The 20,908-nt window shown below is 37.4% G+C and overlaps 1 protein-coding gene across 1 annotated transcript in view; it reads right to left on the reverse strand.

Moving 5' to 3' along the window:
- MNS1 (meiosis specific nuclear structural 1) overlaps positions 1 to 20,138 on the reverse strand; it is a 41,773-nt gene extending 21,635 nt beyond the window's left edge. The window contains exons 1-3 of the mRNA XM_032417385.1: positions 20,015 to 20,138; positions 18,994 to 19,215; positions 6,402 to 6,529 (exon numbers count right to left, since the gene is read on the reverse strand). Of these exons, the coding sequence (XP_032273276.1) occupies positions 6,402 to 6,529; positions 18,994 to 19,215; positions 20,015 to 20,017 (353 nt within the window). The 5' untranslated portion in view covers positions 20,018 to 20,138. The remainder of the gene's footprint in view (positions 1 to 6,401; positions 6,530 to 18,993; positions 19,216 to 20,014) is intronic.
- Between the last annotated feature and the right edge of the window lie 770 nt (positions 20,139 to 20,908).

Below are 20,908 nucleotides of genomic sequence, written 5' to 3' on the forward strand. Positions count from 1 at the left end.
TCAGTGTTGAGGTTTTATAGCTCTTTCATTAGGTATTTATTTTTTATGCTATTGTACAAATTATTTTAAAAATTTCATTCTCTAATTGTTGCTAATTTACAGAAATACAGTTAATGCATATTGACTTCACATCCAACAACACTGCTGAACTTATAAATTTATACATAGATTCTTTTGGATTTTCTACATACACAATCATATCATCTGGGAATAATTAAAGTTTTATTTCTTTACTGCCAATCCTAACACCTTTCATTTACTTTTCTTGCATTATTGCACTGGCTAGTATGTCCAATACAAAGATTAGTAGAAGGTATTATAGCAAGCATCCCTGTCTTCTTAATAAAGTGTTTAACGTTTGCCATTAAGTATGATGTTACTGTAAACTCCATTTTATTCCTAATTTCCTAATCCTTTTTTTAATCTTAGAGTGATGTTGATTTATATCAATTGGCTTCTTCTCATATAGTTTTTCTATTATATTCTGTTAATGGGATGCATTACATTTATTGATTTTCTAGTTAAACCAACTTTGTATTCCTAGGATAAGTTAAATTTAGTCAGATGTAATATCTTTCTCACATGCCACTGGCTTTGATACTAACTTCAAATTATAGTAGCTAAATTCAAGAGAAACAGTCTATAATTTTTTTATCCTATTCAGGTACTGATCTTATTAAAATCAACTGGGAAGTGTTCCCTCTTTTTCCACTCTGCAAACCTATGTGAGACTGGTGTTATTATTTGAGTGTTTGGTAAAATTCACCAACCAACTAGCCATGAAGGTTTCTTTGTGAACAAGGTTAATTATAAAGTTATAGGTTTCTGTTACTACTTGTGCCAGTCAGTTTGGTAAAATGTTCTATTTACGAATTTATCTAAATTTCCAAATTCATTTGTATCAAATTGTTCACAATATCCTACCATCTAGCAAATTATTTGTATGATCTATAGTGATGTACTATCATCCATTCCTAAAATTGGTTATTGATGCATTCTCTCTTATACTTTATCATTCTTGTCAGGGGTTGTCAATTTTATTAGCCTTTTTAAAGGCACAATTCTTGGCTTTGATTCTACTTTATGCTAACATTCTAATGTATTTGTTTCTGCTCTTATTGTTCTTCTACATTCTTTTCGTAATCATGCCAGATGGAAATTTGCTGTTCATTTTCTAATAATTCCAGATGGAGCCTTCGTTTCTATTAGTCATTTCAGATTATAAATTACTCTTGAGTAACAGCTTTAGCTAAACCTGTAAGTTTGGGTTTTTTAAATCCTTTAACTTTTTTATTGTGGTAAAATACATAAAACAAAAATTTGTCATTTTTAACTATTTTAAGTGTACAATTCAGTGGTGTTAATTACATTCACAATGTTCTACAACCATCTATCACTATTTCCAGAAATTTTTCATAATTCTAAACAGAAATGTTGTACTCATTTAAGTAATAACTCCCCATTCCTCCCTTTCCCTAATACCTGGTAACCTCTAACTACTTTTTGTCTCTATAAATTTACCTGTACTCGTTATTTCACATAAGTGGAATTATACAGTATTTATCCTCTTGTGTCTGGCTTACTTTCTTAACATATTGTTTTCAAGGTTCAACCATATTGTAGCATGTATCAGAACTTCATTCCTTTTTATAACTGAATGATATTCCACTATATATATATATATATATACACACACATATACACACACCAAAGTTTATCTATTCATCTGTTGATGGACATTTGGATTGTTTCCACCTTTTGGCTATTATGAATAATGAATAATGCTGCATTAAACACTAGTGTACAAATACCTGATTAAGTCTCAGTTTTCAATCCTTGTGGGTATCTACCAAGAGGTGGAATTACTAAATCATATGGTAATTGTATAACTTTTTGAGAATCGCCGAACTGTTTTCCACAGTGCTTGTACCATTTTACATTCCTACCAGCAATGTCTAAGGGTTCCAATTTGTTTCCATGTTCACTAACATTTATTTTCCATTATTTTTATTATAGCTATTCTAGCAATTTCCCTAATGACTAATGATGTTGAGTGTTTTTCTCATGTGCTTATTGCCTACTGTCTACCTTCTTTGAATAAATCTCTAATACTTTGCTTATTTTTGAATTGGGTTGTCTTTTGTTGTTAAATTGTAGGAATCCCTTATATATTCTGGATTTAAATTCTTATCAGAGATATAATTTGCTTTTCTGGACTGAGTGAGTTAGGAGTTAAGTGAAACAGAGATGAGCATCTTGTGTCAATCCTTCAGGTAGCTCCCAAGTAGGTTAAAACATAAATATACAATAATTTTCTAATTAAGATCTGCTCTGCTCTCTCTAGATCCAGGGATAGATACTCACAATATGGGCTACTACTTCAAGACTGCCTCAGAGCTGGGAAGAGATGGAGCAAGGACAAGTAAAAAAAAATACCACAAACTTTGGTACCATTTCTAAGTTGCCTTTTTCTTGATTCAGCATTCACTTGGTTGCTATAAACCTTTGATTGTTGTAATTGTACTGGCACCAGCAAGGAACTGGTTATGTATTTAATAAGGGAAGACTATCTTTTATCTCTTCTTTGGGCTAGTTTTTGCTGAACTTAAATACAAATTACATATGAGGTAATTCTTTTTGCTTTCATATACCTATGTGTTAACTATGTAATATATGTATAGTTGCTAATTATGTAATTATAAAAATTAATTATACAATTAATCATAATTTTAATTAAAATTATTAATCACACATGTAATTATTAATTGATTCATGCTATAATTTAAAAAGGACTTCTAAAAATAGGGAGTAACTGTCCCATCTCAAGTTAAAAGCAGTGATAAACTGGGGGGCCTGGGGGGCTCAGTCGTTAAGCATCTGCCTTTAGCTCAGGTCATGGTCCCAGGGTCCTGGGATCGAGCCCCGCATCGGGCTCCCTGCTCCGTGGGAAGCCTGCTTCTCCTTCTCCCATTCCCCCTGCTTGTGTTCCCTCTCTTGCTGTGTCTCTCTCTGTCAAATAAATAAATAAAATCTTTAAAAAAAAAAGCAGTGATAAACTGTCTTTTAAATATTTTCTTGGATTAAAAAAATCATGTGTTCTATAATCTTTGTAATTTCCTCCCTCAGCCTTCTTTTTAGTGCTTAAAAAAATCTCACAAAGTATCATTTGCATTTTAAAGCTCTCCTTTCTGTTTAAGCAAGTGTCTCATGACATCTGTGAAATACCACTCTTTCTTTAAATTGGACATTTTGGCCCGTGTCCTTAAGAAATACGAGGCTTACAGGCATCATAGCAGTTTTGTGGTTCACCTGCAGGTTGCAATTTGAGACACTGACTTTAAATGAAAAATGTTATGATCGGACTTTAGTTAGAAAAATGCCTTTTTCTCATGTGGTCTCAGAAATAGGAAAGATCAGTCTATGTGTTCTCAGTGCTGTATCTTTGCTTCGGCTTCCAGGGAAGCAATGATAAGATATGGGGCTCGCATCTTTGGGTTTCACACCTACTCTGGTCTGTTACAGTTGCATTGAAATAAAATTTTTTAAAGCAGTGCAAAAAAAAAAAAATCATGTGTTCAAAAATCAAATAACAAAACAATCTCATGACTTTCAAACTCAGTTGTTTTCAAAATAAATTTCAATGAGCTTTCCAAATTCACCCTGGTTTTTAAAAATTCATTTCTTTTAAATTTAAAGAGTTTAATCTTACTATAGATTTTAATAACTTAGGATATATTTTGAGTACCACAGCAAACATTTCCTTGAATTTAGACCTGCCAATTAGCAGATGAAAACACTGATCAGAATAATGGTCCATTTCTGCATCAGTCAAAATTCTACCATGGCTTATGCAAAAAGTGAAAAACTCTTAGAAGTTTTGACACTGCTGAGAAACAGCATACCCTATTTGAATAAGTACTCAACTGAATAACTTTTGCCTTAAGTTTGAAGAAAATTTTCACGAAGTATAGAATTCTATATGGGCCATTATTTTATTATGGCGCTTTAAATCCATGGTCTTCTCATTTTCACTCTTGGCTTTCAAAATCCAGTCATACTTCTTAGTGCTGCTCCTTTGAAGGTAAAAGTCTTTTGTGGGGCTGCTTTTGTGATTTTCATGGTTTTCTTTATTGTTGGCTTTCAAAAGTTTGACTAGGGTGAGTATAGATATAGTTTTCATCGTTTGTTGTGTTTTAACCTGTGGCTTTATGTCTTTTATCATGTTTGGAAATTCTTGGCCAGCATTTTTTCAAATAATGCTTCTGCATCATCCTCTTTTATTTCTACTACCAGAACTAAAATTATACATCTGTTAGAACTTTCCATCATAGCCCTTATCTCTTTTAAGTTTTCTTTTGTATCTTTCTATCCTTTTGTCTTTCTGTGCTTTATTCTGGATATTTTCCACTAAACTGCTTGCACATGATCTCTTCATCTGTTTCTATCTAATAAAATCTAATTGAAGGGGCGCCTGGGTGGCTCAGTCGTTAAACGTCTGCCTTCTGCCTTCGGCTCAGGTCATGATCCCAGGGTCCTGGGGTCGAGCCCCGCATCGGGCTCCCTGATCCACGGGAAGCCTGCTTCTCTCTCTCCCACTCCCCCTGCTTGTGTTCCCTCTCTCGCTGTGTCTCTCTCTGTCAAATAAATAAATAAGATCTTAAAAAAAAAAATTAAAAAAATAAAATCTAATTGAATTCTGTATTATTGAAGTAAAACATATACTAAAGTGTACAAATCTTATGCATAAAACTTGTAAAATAATGTTGAACAGCTTGCAACATGCTTATTGGCCTCTCAGCCATCATTTTGGAATCAGCAGAACCTCCAGAAGTGTAGCTACAAATGCCAAGCTCACCATTCTGGTTTCCTTCCTCTCTCAGATCTTTTATACTTTCTCCAGATATTATGTTCTCAGAGAGAGCATTTATTTGAATCACCTTGTCTAAAAACTGCTAGAAGTGGAAAGTTCCTCTATTTAATTTTTAGATCAGTGAATTAGACAAATACATGATGAAATATTTATTTTGTCTCCAGATAAACATAAACCCATGAGGGATAGCTAACAATGACTGGAGAATTAATGTCCAAAAAGATAGTTTGCAACTAGAACAATATGAAGACATTAGTGGCAATTTTAAATCTTTAAGCATTAGTAATCCCTTAAAGAATTTGATAAAAGTTGTGGACCCAGAAAAATACAATGGGTACATTTGTCAAACATATAAATATAATTTAATGAAGCTCAAAATCTCTGAAGCTCACTCATGGGTTATATAATATCCTACGGAAGTCCAGCTCAGTTAAGATGATATGTAACAATTATCAAAGTAAATTTCTAATATATTCAAACTATATAACTATAGGATGAGCATTTAGTTAGCCCTGAGTTTTAGTCAACAGTGTGGCATGCCTGCTCCAGAAAAGCAATTCCATCTTAAGCAATATTAAGAAATATATTCTAGAACAACGTGGTTAACAGTCCCACTACTAGGAGTATTAAGCAGTACCCTAGAACATTCATCATACACAATTATGAGGGCAATATTTTAGAACAATAATTATGTAAATTACATCTACAGAAGAAAACCAGGATGGTGAAGGAGCTTGAAATCATATTATATATGGAACAAATGAAGGATATTTAACTTATAGAAGAAATCATTTAGGGGATTCATAAATATGAAAGGATATTCTAAGTAAGAACTAAATGTTTTTCATCAGATAGCAGAACTGAGATAAATGCATGAAAGTTACAGGGAAATTAATTTTGAAACAACAGGGGAAAAAAGATTATTCAAAGTTAGGGCTGAATGAAAAAAGAAGTTTCTATCCCAATCACTAGAGGTATTGAGCCATAGCTGACCAGCCACTTTCCAGAAATACTGTAGGAAATTTGTCAGTGTAGAAAATTAAATTACGTATCCCCTAAGGTTTCACTGAAGAGTAGGATTCATGCGTCATATTTTTTAAGATTTTATTTTTTATTTGAAAGAGAGAGAGCACACGAGCACACAGGTGGGGAAGGGGCAGAGAGACTCCCTGTTGAGCCGGGAGACCAAAGTGGGGCTATATCCTAGGACCCCGAGATCATGACCTGAGCCAAAGTCAGACACTTAGATGACTGAGCCACCCAGGCGCCCCTCATGAGTCTATTTTTTAGGTCATTTTAAAAAAAGAGAAGAAACTGCTATTTATTTTCACCTTAAATACTTTACTTCTTTGAACATGACTTCTTTTCCCAAATGAATATATATAGCATTTAAAGCAATAAGTATTTCCAGACAAAATATTAACTTAAGTGCAATGATACAAAGAAAGAAATTTCACTCTCAGGTGCTAAGCATTAGATAAAAGTTTAAAGGCAAAGACAACATAAATGAAATTTATAAAAACCAAGATACCTGTTTTCTCTTACTTGTTGCCTCATCTTTTCATCCTTTAGACTTTCATGTTTTAGTTTTGCCAATTCCATAGCCAATTTTTCTTCTTGTTCAAGCTGGAGTTCCCTCAATCTTTTGTTTTCTTCTGCCTGAATTTTTTTTTAAAAGTAACTTCAGTTATTTGTCCTCCAGAATCAGATATTTTTCATCAAAGCTTCAGAGCAACAAACATTTGTGTTTTATTTTAAAATACAAAATACTACTTCAATAAGTACTTTTCCAAACATTTTACCCCAGAAAATTTCAAACATCAATAGTAGGAAGAATATTAAAATATACCCTCAGCTATCCATCATTCACTTTCAATAGCTATCATACTTTTCCAATCTTCTTTCTCTACTCTTCCACTCCAATTTCATTTTTTTCTTTGTTCTTTTTTGCTCGACTATTTTAAAACATATCCTAGATACGTCATTACCATATAAGTAATTCAGTATTGATCTCTACCTGAAAAGAATTTTGTCTTGTGTAACAACCATGCCATTACCATGTCTAAATAACAGTAATTCCTTAGTATGGTCTAATATCTTGTCCATTTTCAGGTTTTCCCAATTGTCTCAAAGATACTTTTGTTTGCTTTTTCAAATGAAAATCCAAACAAGTTCCACATGTTGCATCTAGCTATTATTTCTCTTATGTCTCTTTCATTCCGTAACAGTCATCCCATATACACACTTCTTTCCTCAAACCATTGACTTGTTGTAGAAATTAGTATATGTGGACTATACAATGTCCCAAAACATTCTGAATTTGACTGTTTCCCCAGGATACCATTCAACTTGTTTCTCTTTTCTATCTCCTATAAAATGGTAGAAAGATCTAGAGGCTTAACTAAATTCCATATTTAGAATGAATAAGCAAATGAGATGTTCAACATCACTAGCCATCAGGAAATGCAAATTAAAATGATAGATCACTACAAACCTATTAGAATGGCTAAAATAAAAAATAGTGGCAAAGCGAATGTTGGTGAGAAACTGCATTTCTCACATATTGCTGGGTGGGAATGTAAAATGGTAGCACCACTCTGGAAAACAGTTCAGTAGTTTGTTATAAAGGTAACATGCAGGGGCGCCTGGGTGGCTCAGACGGTTAAGCGTCTGCCTTCAGCTCGGGTCATGGTCCCGGGGTCCTGGGATCAAGCCCCACATCGGGCTCCCTGCTCAGCGGGAAGCCTGCTTCTCCCTCTCCCACTCCCCCTAAAGGTAACATGCAATTACCATACGACTCGATAACTGCACTCTTACGCATTTAGCCCAGAGAAATGAAAAGTTATGTTTATTTAAAAACCTATACCCAAATGTTTACAGCAGATTTATTCAAAACAGCCAATACTGGAAATAAACAGACATACTTCAACAGGTGAATAAGCAGATAAACTGTGGTACCTCCATACCATGGATTACTACTCAGCAACACAAGGGAATGAAGTACTGACACTTAGCAATAACCTGGATGAATTCCTAGGAATTAAGCTGAGTGAAACAATACAATCCCAAAAGGTTACAGACTGTTCAATCCCATTTATATAATGTTCTTGGAACATGTTCTTTATTTTAAAATTGAGCTTTAATTCACATAGCATAAATTCACCTTTCACAATTCACAACTCAGTGGTTTTTTAGTATATTCACAGTGTTGTGCAACAATCACTATCTAGTTTCAGGACTTTTTCTGAACAGACTATATTTTGGAGCAGTTTTGGGTTCATAGCAAAACTGAGCATAATTAACAGAGTTCCCATATACCCGCTGCCCACACACGTGCACTGCCCCACCTCACTATCAATATCCCCCACCAAGTGGTACATTTGTTACAATCAACTAACCTACATTGATACAATCACCCAAAGTACATAGTTTACGTTGGGGTTACCTTAGTGATGGATAGTCTATGGGTACAAGAAATGTGTAACAACATGTATCCACCATTAGAGTCCTCATACAGAGTAGTTTTACTGCCCTAAAAATCCTCTGTGCTCTGCCTATTCATCCTTCCCTCCCCCAAATCCCTGACAACCTCTGCTCTTTTTTTTTTTTTAAATGTTTTATTTATTCATGAGAGTCAGAGAGACAGAGAGGCAGAGGCAGAGAGAGAAGCAGGCTTCCCGCGGAGCAGGGAGCCTGATGCGGGACTCGATCCCAGGACCCTGGGATCATGACCTGAGCCGAAGGCAGACGCTTAACCATCTGAGCCACCCAGGCGCCCAACCTCTGCTCTTTTTATGATCTCTACAGTTTTGCCTTTTCCAGGATGGTATATAGTTGGAATCATGCAGTCTGAAGCCTTTTCAGGTTGGCTTCACTTAGTAATACACAGTTAAGGTTTCTCCATGTCTTTTCATTGCTTGATAGTTCATTTCTTTTAGCACAGAATATTCTATAGTCTAGATTATTGATCCATTCATCTACTGAAGGACATCTTAGTAGCTTACAAGTTTTGGCAATTATGAATAAAGCTGCTATAAACATCCATGTGCAGGTTTTTGTGTGTAAGTAAGTTTTTAACATTCAGCATGGTTTCATCACCCCCCAGAAAAACTCCATACCTGTTAGCAGTCACTCACCATTCCACTTACCTCCTAGCCTCTGGCAACCACTAATTAACTTTCTATCTCTATGGATTGGCTATTCTAGATATTTCATTTAAATGAAATCATACAATATGTAGCCTTTTTGTGTTTGGCTTCTTTCATTTAGGGTAATGTTTTCAAGGTTCATCCATGTTGCAGCATGTAGCAGCAATTCATTCCCTTTTATAACTGTGTGATATTCACTGTATAGACAGAACATATTTTGTCTATCCAGGCAGCAGCTGATGGGCACTTGCGTTGTGTTCAACCAACTTCTGGCTATCATGAATAACGTTGCTTTGAATATTCATGTACAAGTTCTTGTGTGAACATGTTTTCAGTTGTCTTGGGTATATGTTTAGGAGAAGAACTGCTGGGTAATATAGCAATTACATTTAACTTTTTGAGGAACTGCCCAATGGTTTTCCACAGCCACCAGCAATGTACAAGGCTTCCAGGTTCTCTACTTCTTTGTCAACACTTAATGTCCTTTTTTAAAAAAATATAGCAATCTTCATGGTTCCGAAGGGGTACCTAACTGTGATTTTGATTTGCATCTCCCTAATGACTAATGATGTTGAGCATCTTTTTTTGTGCTTATTGCTCATTTGTATGTCTTCTTTGGAGAAATGGCTATTGAAGTCATTTACCCATTAAAGAATTTTTTGTCTTTTATTGTTGAGTTGTATAGATAACATTCTTGAAATGACAAAATTATAGAAATGGAGAACATATTAGTGGTTGCCAGAGTCTGGGATGAGGTAGGTGTATCCAAGAAAGAGATGGTGATGTTTATGAAAGGACGAAAATGAGGGATCCTTGTGGTCAAGGAACTACCCTGGATCTTGATTGTGGTGTTGGATATACAAACCTCACATGTGATAAACTGTACAGAACTAAACACACACATGCATGCAACACACACAAATGAGCACAAGTAAAAGGGAAACCTGAACAAGGTGGGTGGATTGTATCATTGCTGATATCTTGTTTCTGATATTATACTACAGTTTTACAAGATGTGCCGTTAGGGAAAATTAGGTACAGGGTATATTAGGTCTCTCTGTATTATTTCTTACAATTGCAGATGAATCATTAGATAATTATCTAAATGATTTTTTTTTAAGATTTTATTTATTTATTTGACAGAGAGATAGTGAAGAGCAGGAACACAAGCAGGGGGAGTGGGAGAGGGAGAAGCAGGCCTCCCGCCAAGCAGGGAGCCGATGCAGGGCTCGATCCCAGGACCCTGGGATCATGACCTGAGCCTAAGGTAGATGCTTAACGACTGAGCCACCCAGGCTCCCCTAAATAATACTTTCAATTAACAAAAAGCAACTGCAAGTACTAGTGATGACACAAAGCAACTGGAATTCTCATACATTACTTGAGGAAATGCAAAATAATGCAGCAACTTTGCAAAACGGTTTAAAAGTTTCTTATCAAATGAAGCAAACACCTACCATATGACCCAACCATCCTACTCCCAGATATCTATCCAAGAGAAATGAAAATTTATGTTCATATAAAAGTTTGTAATAAAATGCTCATAGCAGTTTTAGACACAGTTGCCATAAACTGGAAACTCAGATTTTTTTTCAACATGCAGATGGATAAACTGTGGTACATCCATATACTAGAATACGACAATAATAATTCATGCAACAGCATGGAATCTTACATTTGGTTTGCTAAGTGGAAGAAGTCAGAACCAAAAGGTGACATATTGCATAATTCCAATTATATGACACTATGGAAAAGGTGAACCTATTGGGACAAAAAAGAAATCAATGGTTTCCAGGGACAGGGGAGAAGGGTGAGTGATTGACTATGAAGGGGCAGCATGAGGGGACTTCTGAGGTGCTAGAATTGTTTGAATGACACTGTGATGGTGGAAACTGAAATCTATGCATTTGTCAAAATCCATAGAAATATACACCAAAGAGAATTAATAATTTTATAATATGCAGAATTTAAAAAGAAATCAACAAGTACATCCATACCATGCACTACTACTCAATAATAAAAAACAATTAACTATTGGTTAAATCCAGCAACTTGGATGACTCCAAATCACGCTGAGTTGGAAACACCTGCTCTAAAGGTCAGACATATAATTCCACATATGTATAGAATCACACACGATTACATTTACATAACATTCTCAAAAGAACAAAATTATAGAGATGGAGAACAAATCAGGCATAGTGGTGGTCGAAAGAAGTATATGACTATGGTGGGGTAGCATGAATGAGGTCTTGGCGGTGATGGAATAGTTCTGTATCTTGAATGAGGTGGCTGTCGCACAAATCTACACATGTGCTAAAATGACACAGAGGTAGACACGCATATTGTACAAATGTCATTTTCTAGGGTTTGATATGATAATACAGTTATGCAAGATGTAACCACTGGGGGAATCTTCTGTAGAAGGGCACAGGACCTCTCCATACTATTTTTGCAATTTCCCAAGAATTTGTAATTATTTCAACATAAAAAAAATGTAAAGAAATCAACTAGATGTGGGGGGAATAAGAGAATGCAGACTATGTCAAATTAACTTTATTAAAAATCAGGGGGTCCAAGATGGCAGCATAGGAAGATCCTGAACTCATCTCCTCTCATGGACACACAAAATCTACAGCTACCTATGGATCATTTCTTTAGGAATGCTAACAATACTGACTCCATCTTTGGCCTTCCATCTTGTTGGTTGCTCAATGACCTCTCTTGGTGTTCTGGCCCCTTGGAAATGAATATACATACCTTAGAAATACCCACAAAGGCCAAGATGGGGAGAGGCTTGTTTTGGCCTCCCAAGAATCTGTTAGAGATAACATAGTCTTTCCTTTTCTGATGCACAGGTGGGGCCGCAAGATCTAATTAAAAGTTAGCTGTCAATTAGATGCATACAAGCCCTTTGTGTGTGAACGCTTTGATCTTACAGTGCCCTTCTATATGCCCTCTGCTCTATAAAATTTGTGGACTAAGGTCTGGATTTGGCAGAGAGTAACTATGTAGTTGCTGTGGATAGTCTTCCACCCAAATCCCCCTTCAGTAAGTTACCTCAAATCAAACTGTGTAAACTGGATGGAGTGGCCTACTTCATTTTCCAGTCTCAAAGTGTCTTCTCACTCTGGGGGACACTTTAGATCTCTCCTGCATCTTCTAACAATTTCCTTCTGAAAAGCATCTGAAAACTAAATGAACTGCTTCTCTATAACAAAGGATAAAAGGACCACATGGAGAGGGGTAGAGAGACAAGAGACACAGTCTTGGCAAAAAAAAAAAACACAAACCCACCCCCAATAAGCAGGGAGACAATAGAGAGGGATGTCACCAGTCTAGCACTTTTGCTAGACGAGTGAGGGGTTGCTGCCCCACATTAGGCACCCCAATACTTCAGAGCTGCACCAAAAAATGTCTGGCTTAGAAAACAAAGAGGGCTGACATCCAAGGAACCCAAAGTACTATAGGAAACTGAGATTCTCCTTTTAAAGACTCACTTGCAGTCTCACTCATCCCAGGATCAAGCACAAAAGCACCAATTTGAAAAGCACCTGGTGTTTATGTGAAGGAAATTCATTTGCTGGTCTGGGGGAATCTGCTGAAGAAGCAAGGGACAGTTGGTGCTCTACCAAGGACGGAGGCAAGGCAGACTCCTTCTGCGTGCTCTCTACCTATCCTACTAGAGTAGGAGGGCACACTGAGGCTGGTGAGGGCAAGTGGTCTCAGCACTGTCCCGAGGCTGGACAGTGGGGGCAGTCATAGCAATCCCCCGACCCCCTGGCTGGGGCTGACATGTAGGAGCGGTCATGGCATTCTCCTGCCACCAACCTGGGGCCAGTATAGGCATGGAGACAGGGCACTCTCCAACAGGACCACCGAAGCCTCAGACACATGCAGTCCAGGCATCTTCCCGCTGCCTTGCTGAAGCTGGTGAGTGCAGCTTTCGGAGCAGGTGCATGCAAAGTACACCGGGGATGCCCCTTGTTCATCTGGCCCTGGTGGCCAAGGGGGCTGGAGTTCCTGAGCTCCAAGGGACCATAACAATCAGAAAGACAGTTCTTGGCAGGCCAACACCCTCAGGGCACTACCCAGACAGCAGAGTGAAAGACACACCCAGTCTTTCTGTGAAAAAGGCCTACTTAACCTGGAGCTCTAGCCTAAGAAACAGGCTTCAGGTTTCCCACACAAGCAAAAGCTACAAAGGCACTCCCCCGGGGATCATAAGTAGGGAGACACTATCCTTATGCATCCCCTTGGCCTCATTGCAGTTCAACAAGACCTCCCAGAAAGGAGCTTATATACTCATCTGGGGTCCTGAGTTTTCCAACTGTTGCCAAGGGGACACCTCTAGATCTGGAGGCCAGCAGGGTTTACAATTGTGGCCCCACAGGACTGTATATATTTGCATATAATAAAAGCTGCTACCTGAGGGTCTGGCTTCCATTCAGCCTGAAATTAAGTACTGAATAAGATTCCTGCCCTTGGAAGACTGACAGGTCTTGGCACACCCTCAACAACAGAGACATATCAAGAATAAATGAGGCTGTTTAGACAATCACAAAGGTTCAAGAGACAACCAAGAACGAATCAATGGTGAATGAGAAGTTTCATCACCTACACAAGGCCACATCTTCAAGACTGGAAGAAGTGGCTGTTTTGCCTAACACAGGGAAACAAACATAGCCAAACAATATGAGGAAACAGAGAAATATGTTCCAAATGAGAGAATAAGACAGAACATCAGAAAAATACCTTAATGATACAGAGATAAGTAATCTACTGGATAAAGAATTCAAAGTAATAGGCATAAAGATGCTCACCGAATTCAGGAGAAGAATGAACACAGTGAGAACTTTAACAAAGAGATATAAAATATAAGAAAGTACAAAACAGAAACCAGAGCCGAAGAATATAATAACTGAACTGAAAAATACACTGGGGGATTCTACAGCAGACTGGATAAAACAGAAGGATGGATTAGAGAGCTAGAAAACAAAGCCCTGGAACTCACCCAGACAGAGCAGCAAAAAGAAAAAGGAATTCTAAAAAAATGAAGATAAATTAAGAGATCTATGGGACATCATCAAGTGAAACACTATTTGCATTATAGGGTTCCCAAAGGAGATGAGAGAGGGAAGGGGCAGAAAACTTACTTGAAGAAATAATGGCTGAAAACTTACCTAACCTGGGGAAGGAAACAGACATCCAGGTCCAAAAAGCCCAGAGTTCCAAATAAAATGAACCCAAAGAGATCCACACCAAGACACATTATAATTGAAATGTCAAAAGTTAAAGAGAAAAATCTTAAAAGCAATACAAGCAATTTGTTACATACAAAAAAAAAAAAAACAAAACCCCACAGGGCTATCAGCAGATTTTGCAGCAAAAACTGTGCAGGCCAGAAGCGAGTGACATGACATATATAAAGTACTGAAAGGAAAGAACTTCCAACCAAGAATACTCTACCCAGCAAGTTAACACTCAGAATTGAAGGAAAGAGTTTTTCAGAAAAGCAAAAGCTAAAGGAGTTCATCACCACTAAACTGTTTTTTCAAGAAATGTTAAAGGGACCTTTTAAGCTGAAAAGAAATGGCTCTAATTAATAACAAGAAAACATATGAAAGTAAAAATCTCTTTGGAAAAGGTAAATTATGTAGTGAAGGTAGTGGATAAATCAACCTATAAAGCTAGTATGAAAAGACAAAAATAGTAAAATAAACTAGAACTACAATAATTAATTAAAGGATACATAAAATAAGAGGTAAAATGTGACATCAAAAACATAAAATGTGGGGGGGTGGTAAAAATGTAGAGTTCTGGAATGAGTTCAAGTTTAATTTGGTATCAACCTAAAATAGACTGTTCTATACATAGGGTGTTATATATGTTATATATATATATTACCTCATGGCAACCACACAGCAAAAACTTACAGTAAATAAAAGAAAATGAGAAAGGAATCTAAACACAACACTAAAGAAAGACAACAAACCACAAGAAAAACGATATCCATGGAAAAGAAAACTGGTCTTATCAAACACAGAAAGCTTTAAAACAAAGACTGTAATAAAAGACAAAGAAGGGCATTACATAATGATTCAGGAGTCAATCAAACAAGAAGATATAAAGTTTATAAATATATATGTACCCAATAAGAGGAGCACCAAAATATATAAAGCAAATATGAACACACTGAAAGGGGGAAATTGACAGCAATACAATAATGGTAGGGGACTTAAACATCCTACTTACAACATCTGACAGAAATAAGAAAATCAATAAGGAAACATCAGCCTTAAACAAAACCTTAGACCAGGTGGACCTAATAGATATATACAGAACATTTCATCCAAAAGCAGCAGAATACACATTCTTCTCAAGTACACATGGAACATTTTCCAGGACAGATCACATGTTAGCCCACAAAAAAAGTCTCAATAAAATCAAGATTGATATCGTATCACGCACCTTTTCCAACCACAATGGTATAAACTAGAAATCAACACCAAGAAGAAAACCAGAAAACCAGAAGCAGACTGCCATGTTGTGGAGAGGATCACGTGGCAGGGAATGTCAGCAATCTCTGAGAGATATGGGCCTCAGTCTTACAACTATGAGAACATGAATTCTGCCAACTTAAATAAGTTTAGTAGAGGACCCCAAGATTCAGATGAGAATGCATTCTAGACAACACCTGGATTTCAGCCTTGTGAGATCAAGCAGTCAATCCAGCTACATACCATGTCTAGATTTCTGACCTACAGAAACTGTGAGGTAATAAATGGATGTTTTTAGCCACTAGATTTGTGGTAATTTGTTACACAGCAACAGAAAACTAGTGTTTAAAATTGTCAAGGTCATGAAAGACAAAACAGGAAAAAGTGAAAAACTCTTACAGACTGAAGGAGACTATGGAGACATGACAACTAAAGGTAGTTTGTATTCTTGTAACAGAAAACAGATGTTAATGGAAAAAAACTGATGAGATCTGAATAAATCCTATAGTTAACATATTGTACCAAGGCTAATTTCTTCATTTTGATAATTGTTCTATGATTATGTAAGATTTTAACATAAGGGGAAATCAGGTGAAGGGTATACAGGAATTCTCTATACTATTTTTTGCAACTTAATTATAAATCTAAATTTATCTCAGAAATTGTCTCTAAATATTATTTCCACTAGACGATAATAGAGCTCTTTGGTATGATGGCTGACTCCAGGTGTGAAGCAAGAAATTTACAAGATGAGCCTTGCATTAGCCAGAGAAAAAGAACAAACAGGATAATGAATCAGCTCAAGTGATTCCCAAGATCTGAAGGGTGAGTCAGAAAGCCAGAGACCCAGGAGAGCCAGTGGCTTAGTTCCAGTCTAAGCACAAAGGCCTGAGAAACAAGAGAACCAATGGTGTAGTACCTGTCCGAAGGCTGACAGGCTTGAGACTCAAAACGAGCTGATATTTCAGTTGAGTTGTGAAGGCAGGAAAAAAGCTGATGTCCCAAATTAGAAGGCAGTCAGGAAGGAGCAGTTTCCTTTTATTCAGCCATTTTGTTCTATTCAGGCCTTCATCACCCACATTAGAGAGGACAATCTGCTTTACTCAGTGTGCCAATTTAAATGTTAACCTCATCCCAAAACACCCAGGATAATGTCTGACAAACTATCTGGGCACCCCATGGCCCAGTCAAAGTCAACACACAAAATTAATCATCACTAGCCTGGAACATTTTGTTCTGACAGAAAGCAAGGAAGCTATCACAGATTAAGGGAGTCTTGTCAAAAGGACACAGAACCAATAAAGGCATCCATTGGCCAAAGATGGGGCAATCTGAGCATCGAAAAGGATAATAAATGCAATTAATTCAAGTATTAAAGACCCATGAGTCCATAAAGATTTTTTTAAAAAGGAAAAAGTCAAAAACTAAAGAAAATTTTAAAAAACAACACTGACAGACACCAATGGAAGTGACCAGAGCACCAACTCTGAAAATTAAGTATATATCTCCCTTTCCAGTAATAACTATATTTCAGGGTACTAAATAACCCTAGCTGATGCGGGAAAGTTCTTTACAAAGGAATTTCAGCTAATTAAATGTGAAAGGAATAACAAAATTAGAAAATCAGTGTCTTGCAACCCCTAACGAAAGGAAAGATTCATTTGCGAAACCACAGATGAAAGGCTGATTGGGAATTTTACAACAGAGGAACCAGAATGCCTCACCAGAGGTACCAGAATGTACATGTTTATCAACACTAGCATCACTACAAGTGGACCAAGCAGACATCATGTGCCTGCAGATATGGTACAATATCAAGGACAGCATCACCTATTGAGTGCTTGCCAAACGTTGTACCTAAATCTAATCATGCCTTTAGGATTAACTTCCATTTTGAGGAAATATAAAAATTAGGGAAACAAATTAAATGAACAAATGAGAAAGCAAACAGGTAAATTCAGAATACAGGATATCCTATAAAAATGGCCTAATTTGACAAGTTAAAAACATGAAGTTAAAAAAATAAAGGATGGGGGGGCGCCTGGGTGGCTCAGTCGGTTAAGCATCTATCTGACTCTTGATTGTGGCTTGGGTCATGATCTCAGGGTTATGAGATTGAGCCCCACATCAGCTCCATATTAGGCATGAGCCTGCTTAAGATTCTCTCTCACCCTCTCCCTCTGCCCCTCCCTCCAGCCTCTTTCTCCCACTCTTAAGAAAAAAAAAAAAAAAAGGATGAATGAGGGAGGGACTGTTTTAGATTAAGAGATACCTAACAGACATGACAACCAAATATACTGTATGAATCTTATTTGGATCCTGATTAAAACAAACCAACTGTAAAAGCAGATTTTGACACAATCACAAAAACTTGATTATGGAATGGCATTAAATAATGCCTAGAATTTACTGTTAAATCTATTAGTTGAGACAGTGGCATTATTCTACTACTATGTAAGAAAATATCTACATTTTGTAAGATACATACTGAAGTATACAGGAAATAGGTGCTATGATATCTGGGATTTTCTTTAAAATTAAAGAAAAAATAAGAATAAAAAGAATGGGGAAAAAAATCTAATCCCTAGGATCTTATTGCTCAGAGTTGAAAAATCATGTCTAAGCCTTATGAATTTAGAACTCAGAGGGATGGATACCACTTTTAAAAGTTGCTTTTGCCATTCCTCACAATATCCTACAAAATGTTGAACATACAGCAGGAACTAAAAAAATTTTGAAATATCGGAAAACCTTTTTCACTTTTATGAGAACTCATTTCTTATTGGTTTCCCCTTTTTACTACCCTCATCCTTTAAAATATTTAGAAGTTTCCACAGAAAAATTATCTCCATATTTTAGGAATTATATACATACTGTACTTGAATTCTTCAAGGCAGCATTTCAAAATCAAAACTATTAGTACATTCATACCTAATACATACAAGTTCATTTTCTACCACTGAATAATGTACATGTTTAATCTAAGTAAATTCAAAAAAGGTACACTTAAATTTTTGTCTTTCGAATTTTATGGAAAGCAACCTAATTTTACTTACGTGAACAAAACTGTGAAAGTCAGTAATTACGGATTTCATATTTATGAAAACAAAACAAAACAAAACCCTGAGTCTTACTCTGTTACAGGCACTATTAAGTGCTTTGCATGTACTAACTCATTAATTATTAAAACTCCTACAAAGTGGGTACTATTATAAATGCCATTTTATAGATGAGGCAGAAAAGTAAAATCAATTTACCCAGGGTTCCAGAGCTTGCTTACATACAGCGGTACTAGGATTTAAAGTCATACAGTCTAACTCCAAAAACCCAGCTCTTTACCACTACACTGGGCTGACTTACGATGAGACATCCTTTACCTGATGTTACTATCTACTCAATTCCAGTATCAGCAGCTGGATCTCATTTCCAACGAGAAAATGAAGAAAAAAATGTCAGAATGAATAGTAAAATGTACCTTTTGAATGGCCTCTTCCATATCCAACTCAAATTGTTCATTCTGTAATAATCTGAGGAATCTCTTACGCTCCACGAGGTCATCATTTTCATTCTGCACCATTTGGTCCCTGATTTGATTTTGTATCTTTCTTACTGATTGGACATGCAGTTGTTTGCAGTAATTTATATCTACTCGTTTCTGATGCCTTTCACTGAAGCTCAAAGTTCGCCTTTTAGAAGCCTATAATGGAGAGAAAAAAAAGTACGCATACTTTGGTATTCCAAAATTTAATTTTTAAAAGTATACCGCTGCAAGCCCTAGGTACAAAAATAGGTAACAGCAATAAACAAAGGGCTTTTGGCTTCCTTCCTAAATTCAGAGAACTGTAACATAATAAAAAAGGTACACATGGTAGATAAACATATTGGTATATCAATAAATTATTTTTATTATTCCCCATCTTATAGATGAGACATGAAAAGTAAAAGCAACTTTATCCAAGGTTCCTCGGCTTAAATAAATAGCAGTACTAGGATTCAAAGACTCGCAGACGAGCTCTATAGACCTAGCTCTTAACCACAACACAGGGAATTCCTCCTCTCATTCCCCACCCCAACCCCCACCCCTGCGCCTCGCTTACCCCTAGGCCAGAAAGTGCCATTCTGAAAAAAGCTGGTCAGGTTTTCCTAATACAGATTTAATAGGTCAATCCGCTGCTACTTAATTCATTTGCTCTCTCCTGGACTTTTTTCCCCACTTATTTTTTCAACGTTCTTAATCTTTTCCCAAATTTCCAGAAATATGGCAAACAAAATTTTCACCGGGCAGAACTAATAGAGTCAGAATTTGAAAAAGGCTGGAAGCCACCGCGAGCGTTGCTTAAACAATAGCACATGAGGCCTCTGAAAGCAAACTGAACGAGTTTCCCACTTAATTCTCAGATTAGGCACTCCAAATCCTTTTTTAGATGCAGGGTGGCTCCAAACTACAATTAAATCAGTAGATAAGCAAGCAGTTTGGAGACCGCCGACGGGCTCACCATCTCGGCAGAGGAAAATCCCCCTCTCGGGATCCAGCGGCCACCACCTCCCGCTGCAAAAGCAGTGGCGGGCTGAGAGCTCCGACGTTTACGCGGTTTCCTGGCAACTGCCGCCGCCCTAGCGGGTGCAAGGCCCGCCGACGCAGGGCGCGGCCTCTCATTGTGCGCAGCAAGAGCCAATCGGCACTGAGCTTCTTGGGAGGCTGGCAGGGAGGCGGCTTCTCCTGGTCTAAGAGACTAGGCGGGAAGTTCAAATCCCGTATCCTGGCGCGAGCTCTTTGCAGCCCTTTAGGGCGCTCGCGATTTCCCTCAAGCTGCTGAATTCTGTGATTTGGGTGGGGTTGGGAGTCAGGGGGAAGGTCTGCGGAAACGGTTTACACAGAAATACGCCAACTCCTGGGGCGCCTGGGTGGCTCAGTCGTTGAGGGTCTGCCTTGGCTCAGGTCATGGTCGCAGGGTCTCGGGATCGAGCCCCGCATCGGGCTCTCTGCTCGGCGGGAAGCCTGCTTCTCCCTCTCCCAGTCCCCCCGCTTGTGTTCCTGCTCTCGCTGCGTTTCTGTCAAATAAATAAAGTCTTTAAAAAAAAAAGAAAGAAAGAAAGAAATATGCAAATTCCTGTCTAGTACATGGGGCCAAAATCACTTTCCACTCACAGAACGTCCTGTGCCCTCAATGCTGGTTATGCGTGAGTTGCAGACTGGTTTCATGTTTAGCAGTAGGAGGCACGGTCATCGTCCCCCTAGCTGGGTAACTGGGAGGCTTTTTGGGTAGTGGGTGCTTGCAGCCGCCTTCACCTCAACCCCTAACAGATGCTGTTGGTAAACTTTGGTAATAAAATGTATGGGTCACATGGATCTTCTGCTGTGGAATACATGGTCCAGGTACCAATGAGAG

The sequence above is a fragment of the Phoca vitulina genome, unplaced genomic scaffold, assembly GCF_004348235.1.
Source record: "Phoca vitulina isolate PV1807 unplaced genomic scaffold, GSC_HSeal_1.0 scaffold20, whole genome shotgun sequence".
Taxonomy (NCBI): domain Eukaryota; kingdom Metazoa; phylum Chordata; class Mammalia; order Carnivora; family Phocidae; genus Phoca; species Phoca vitulina.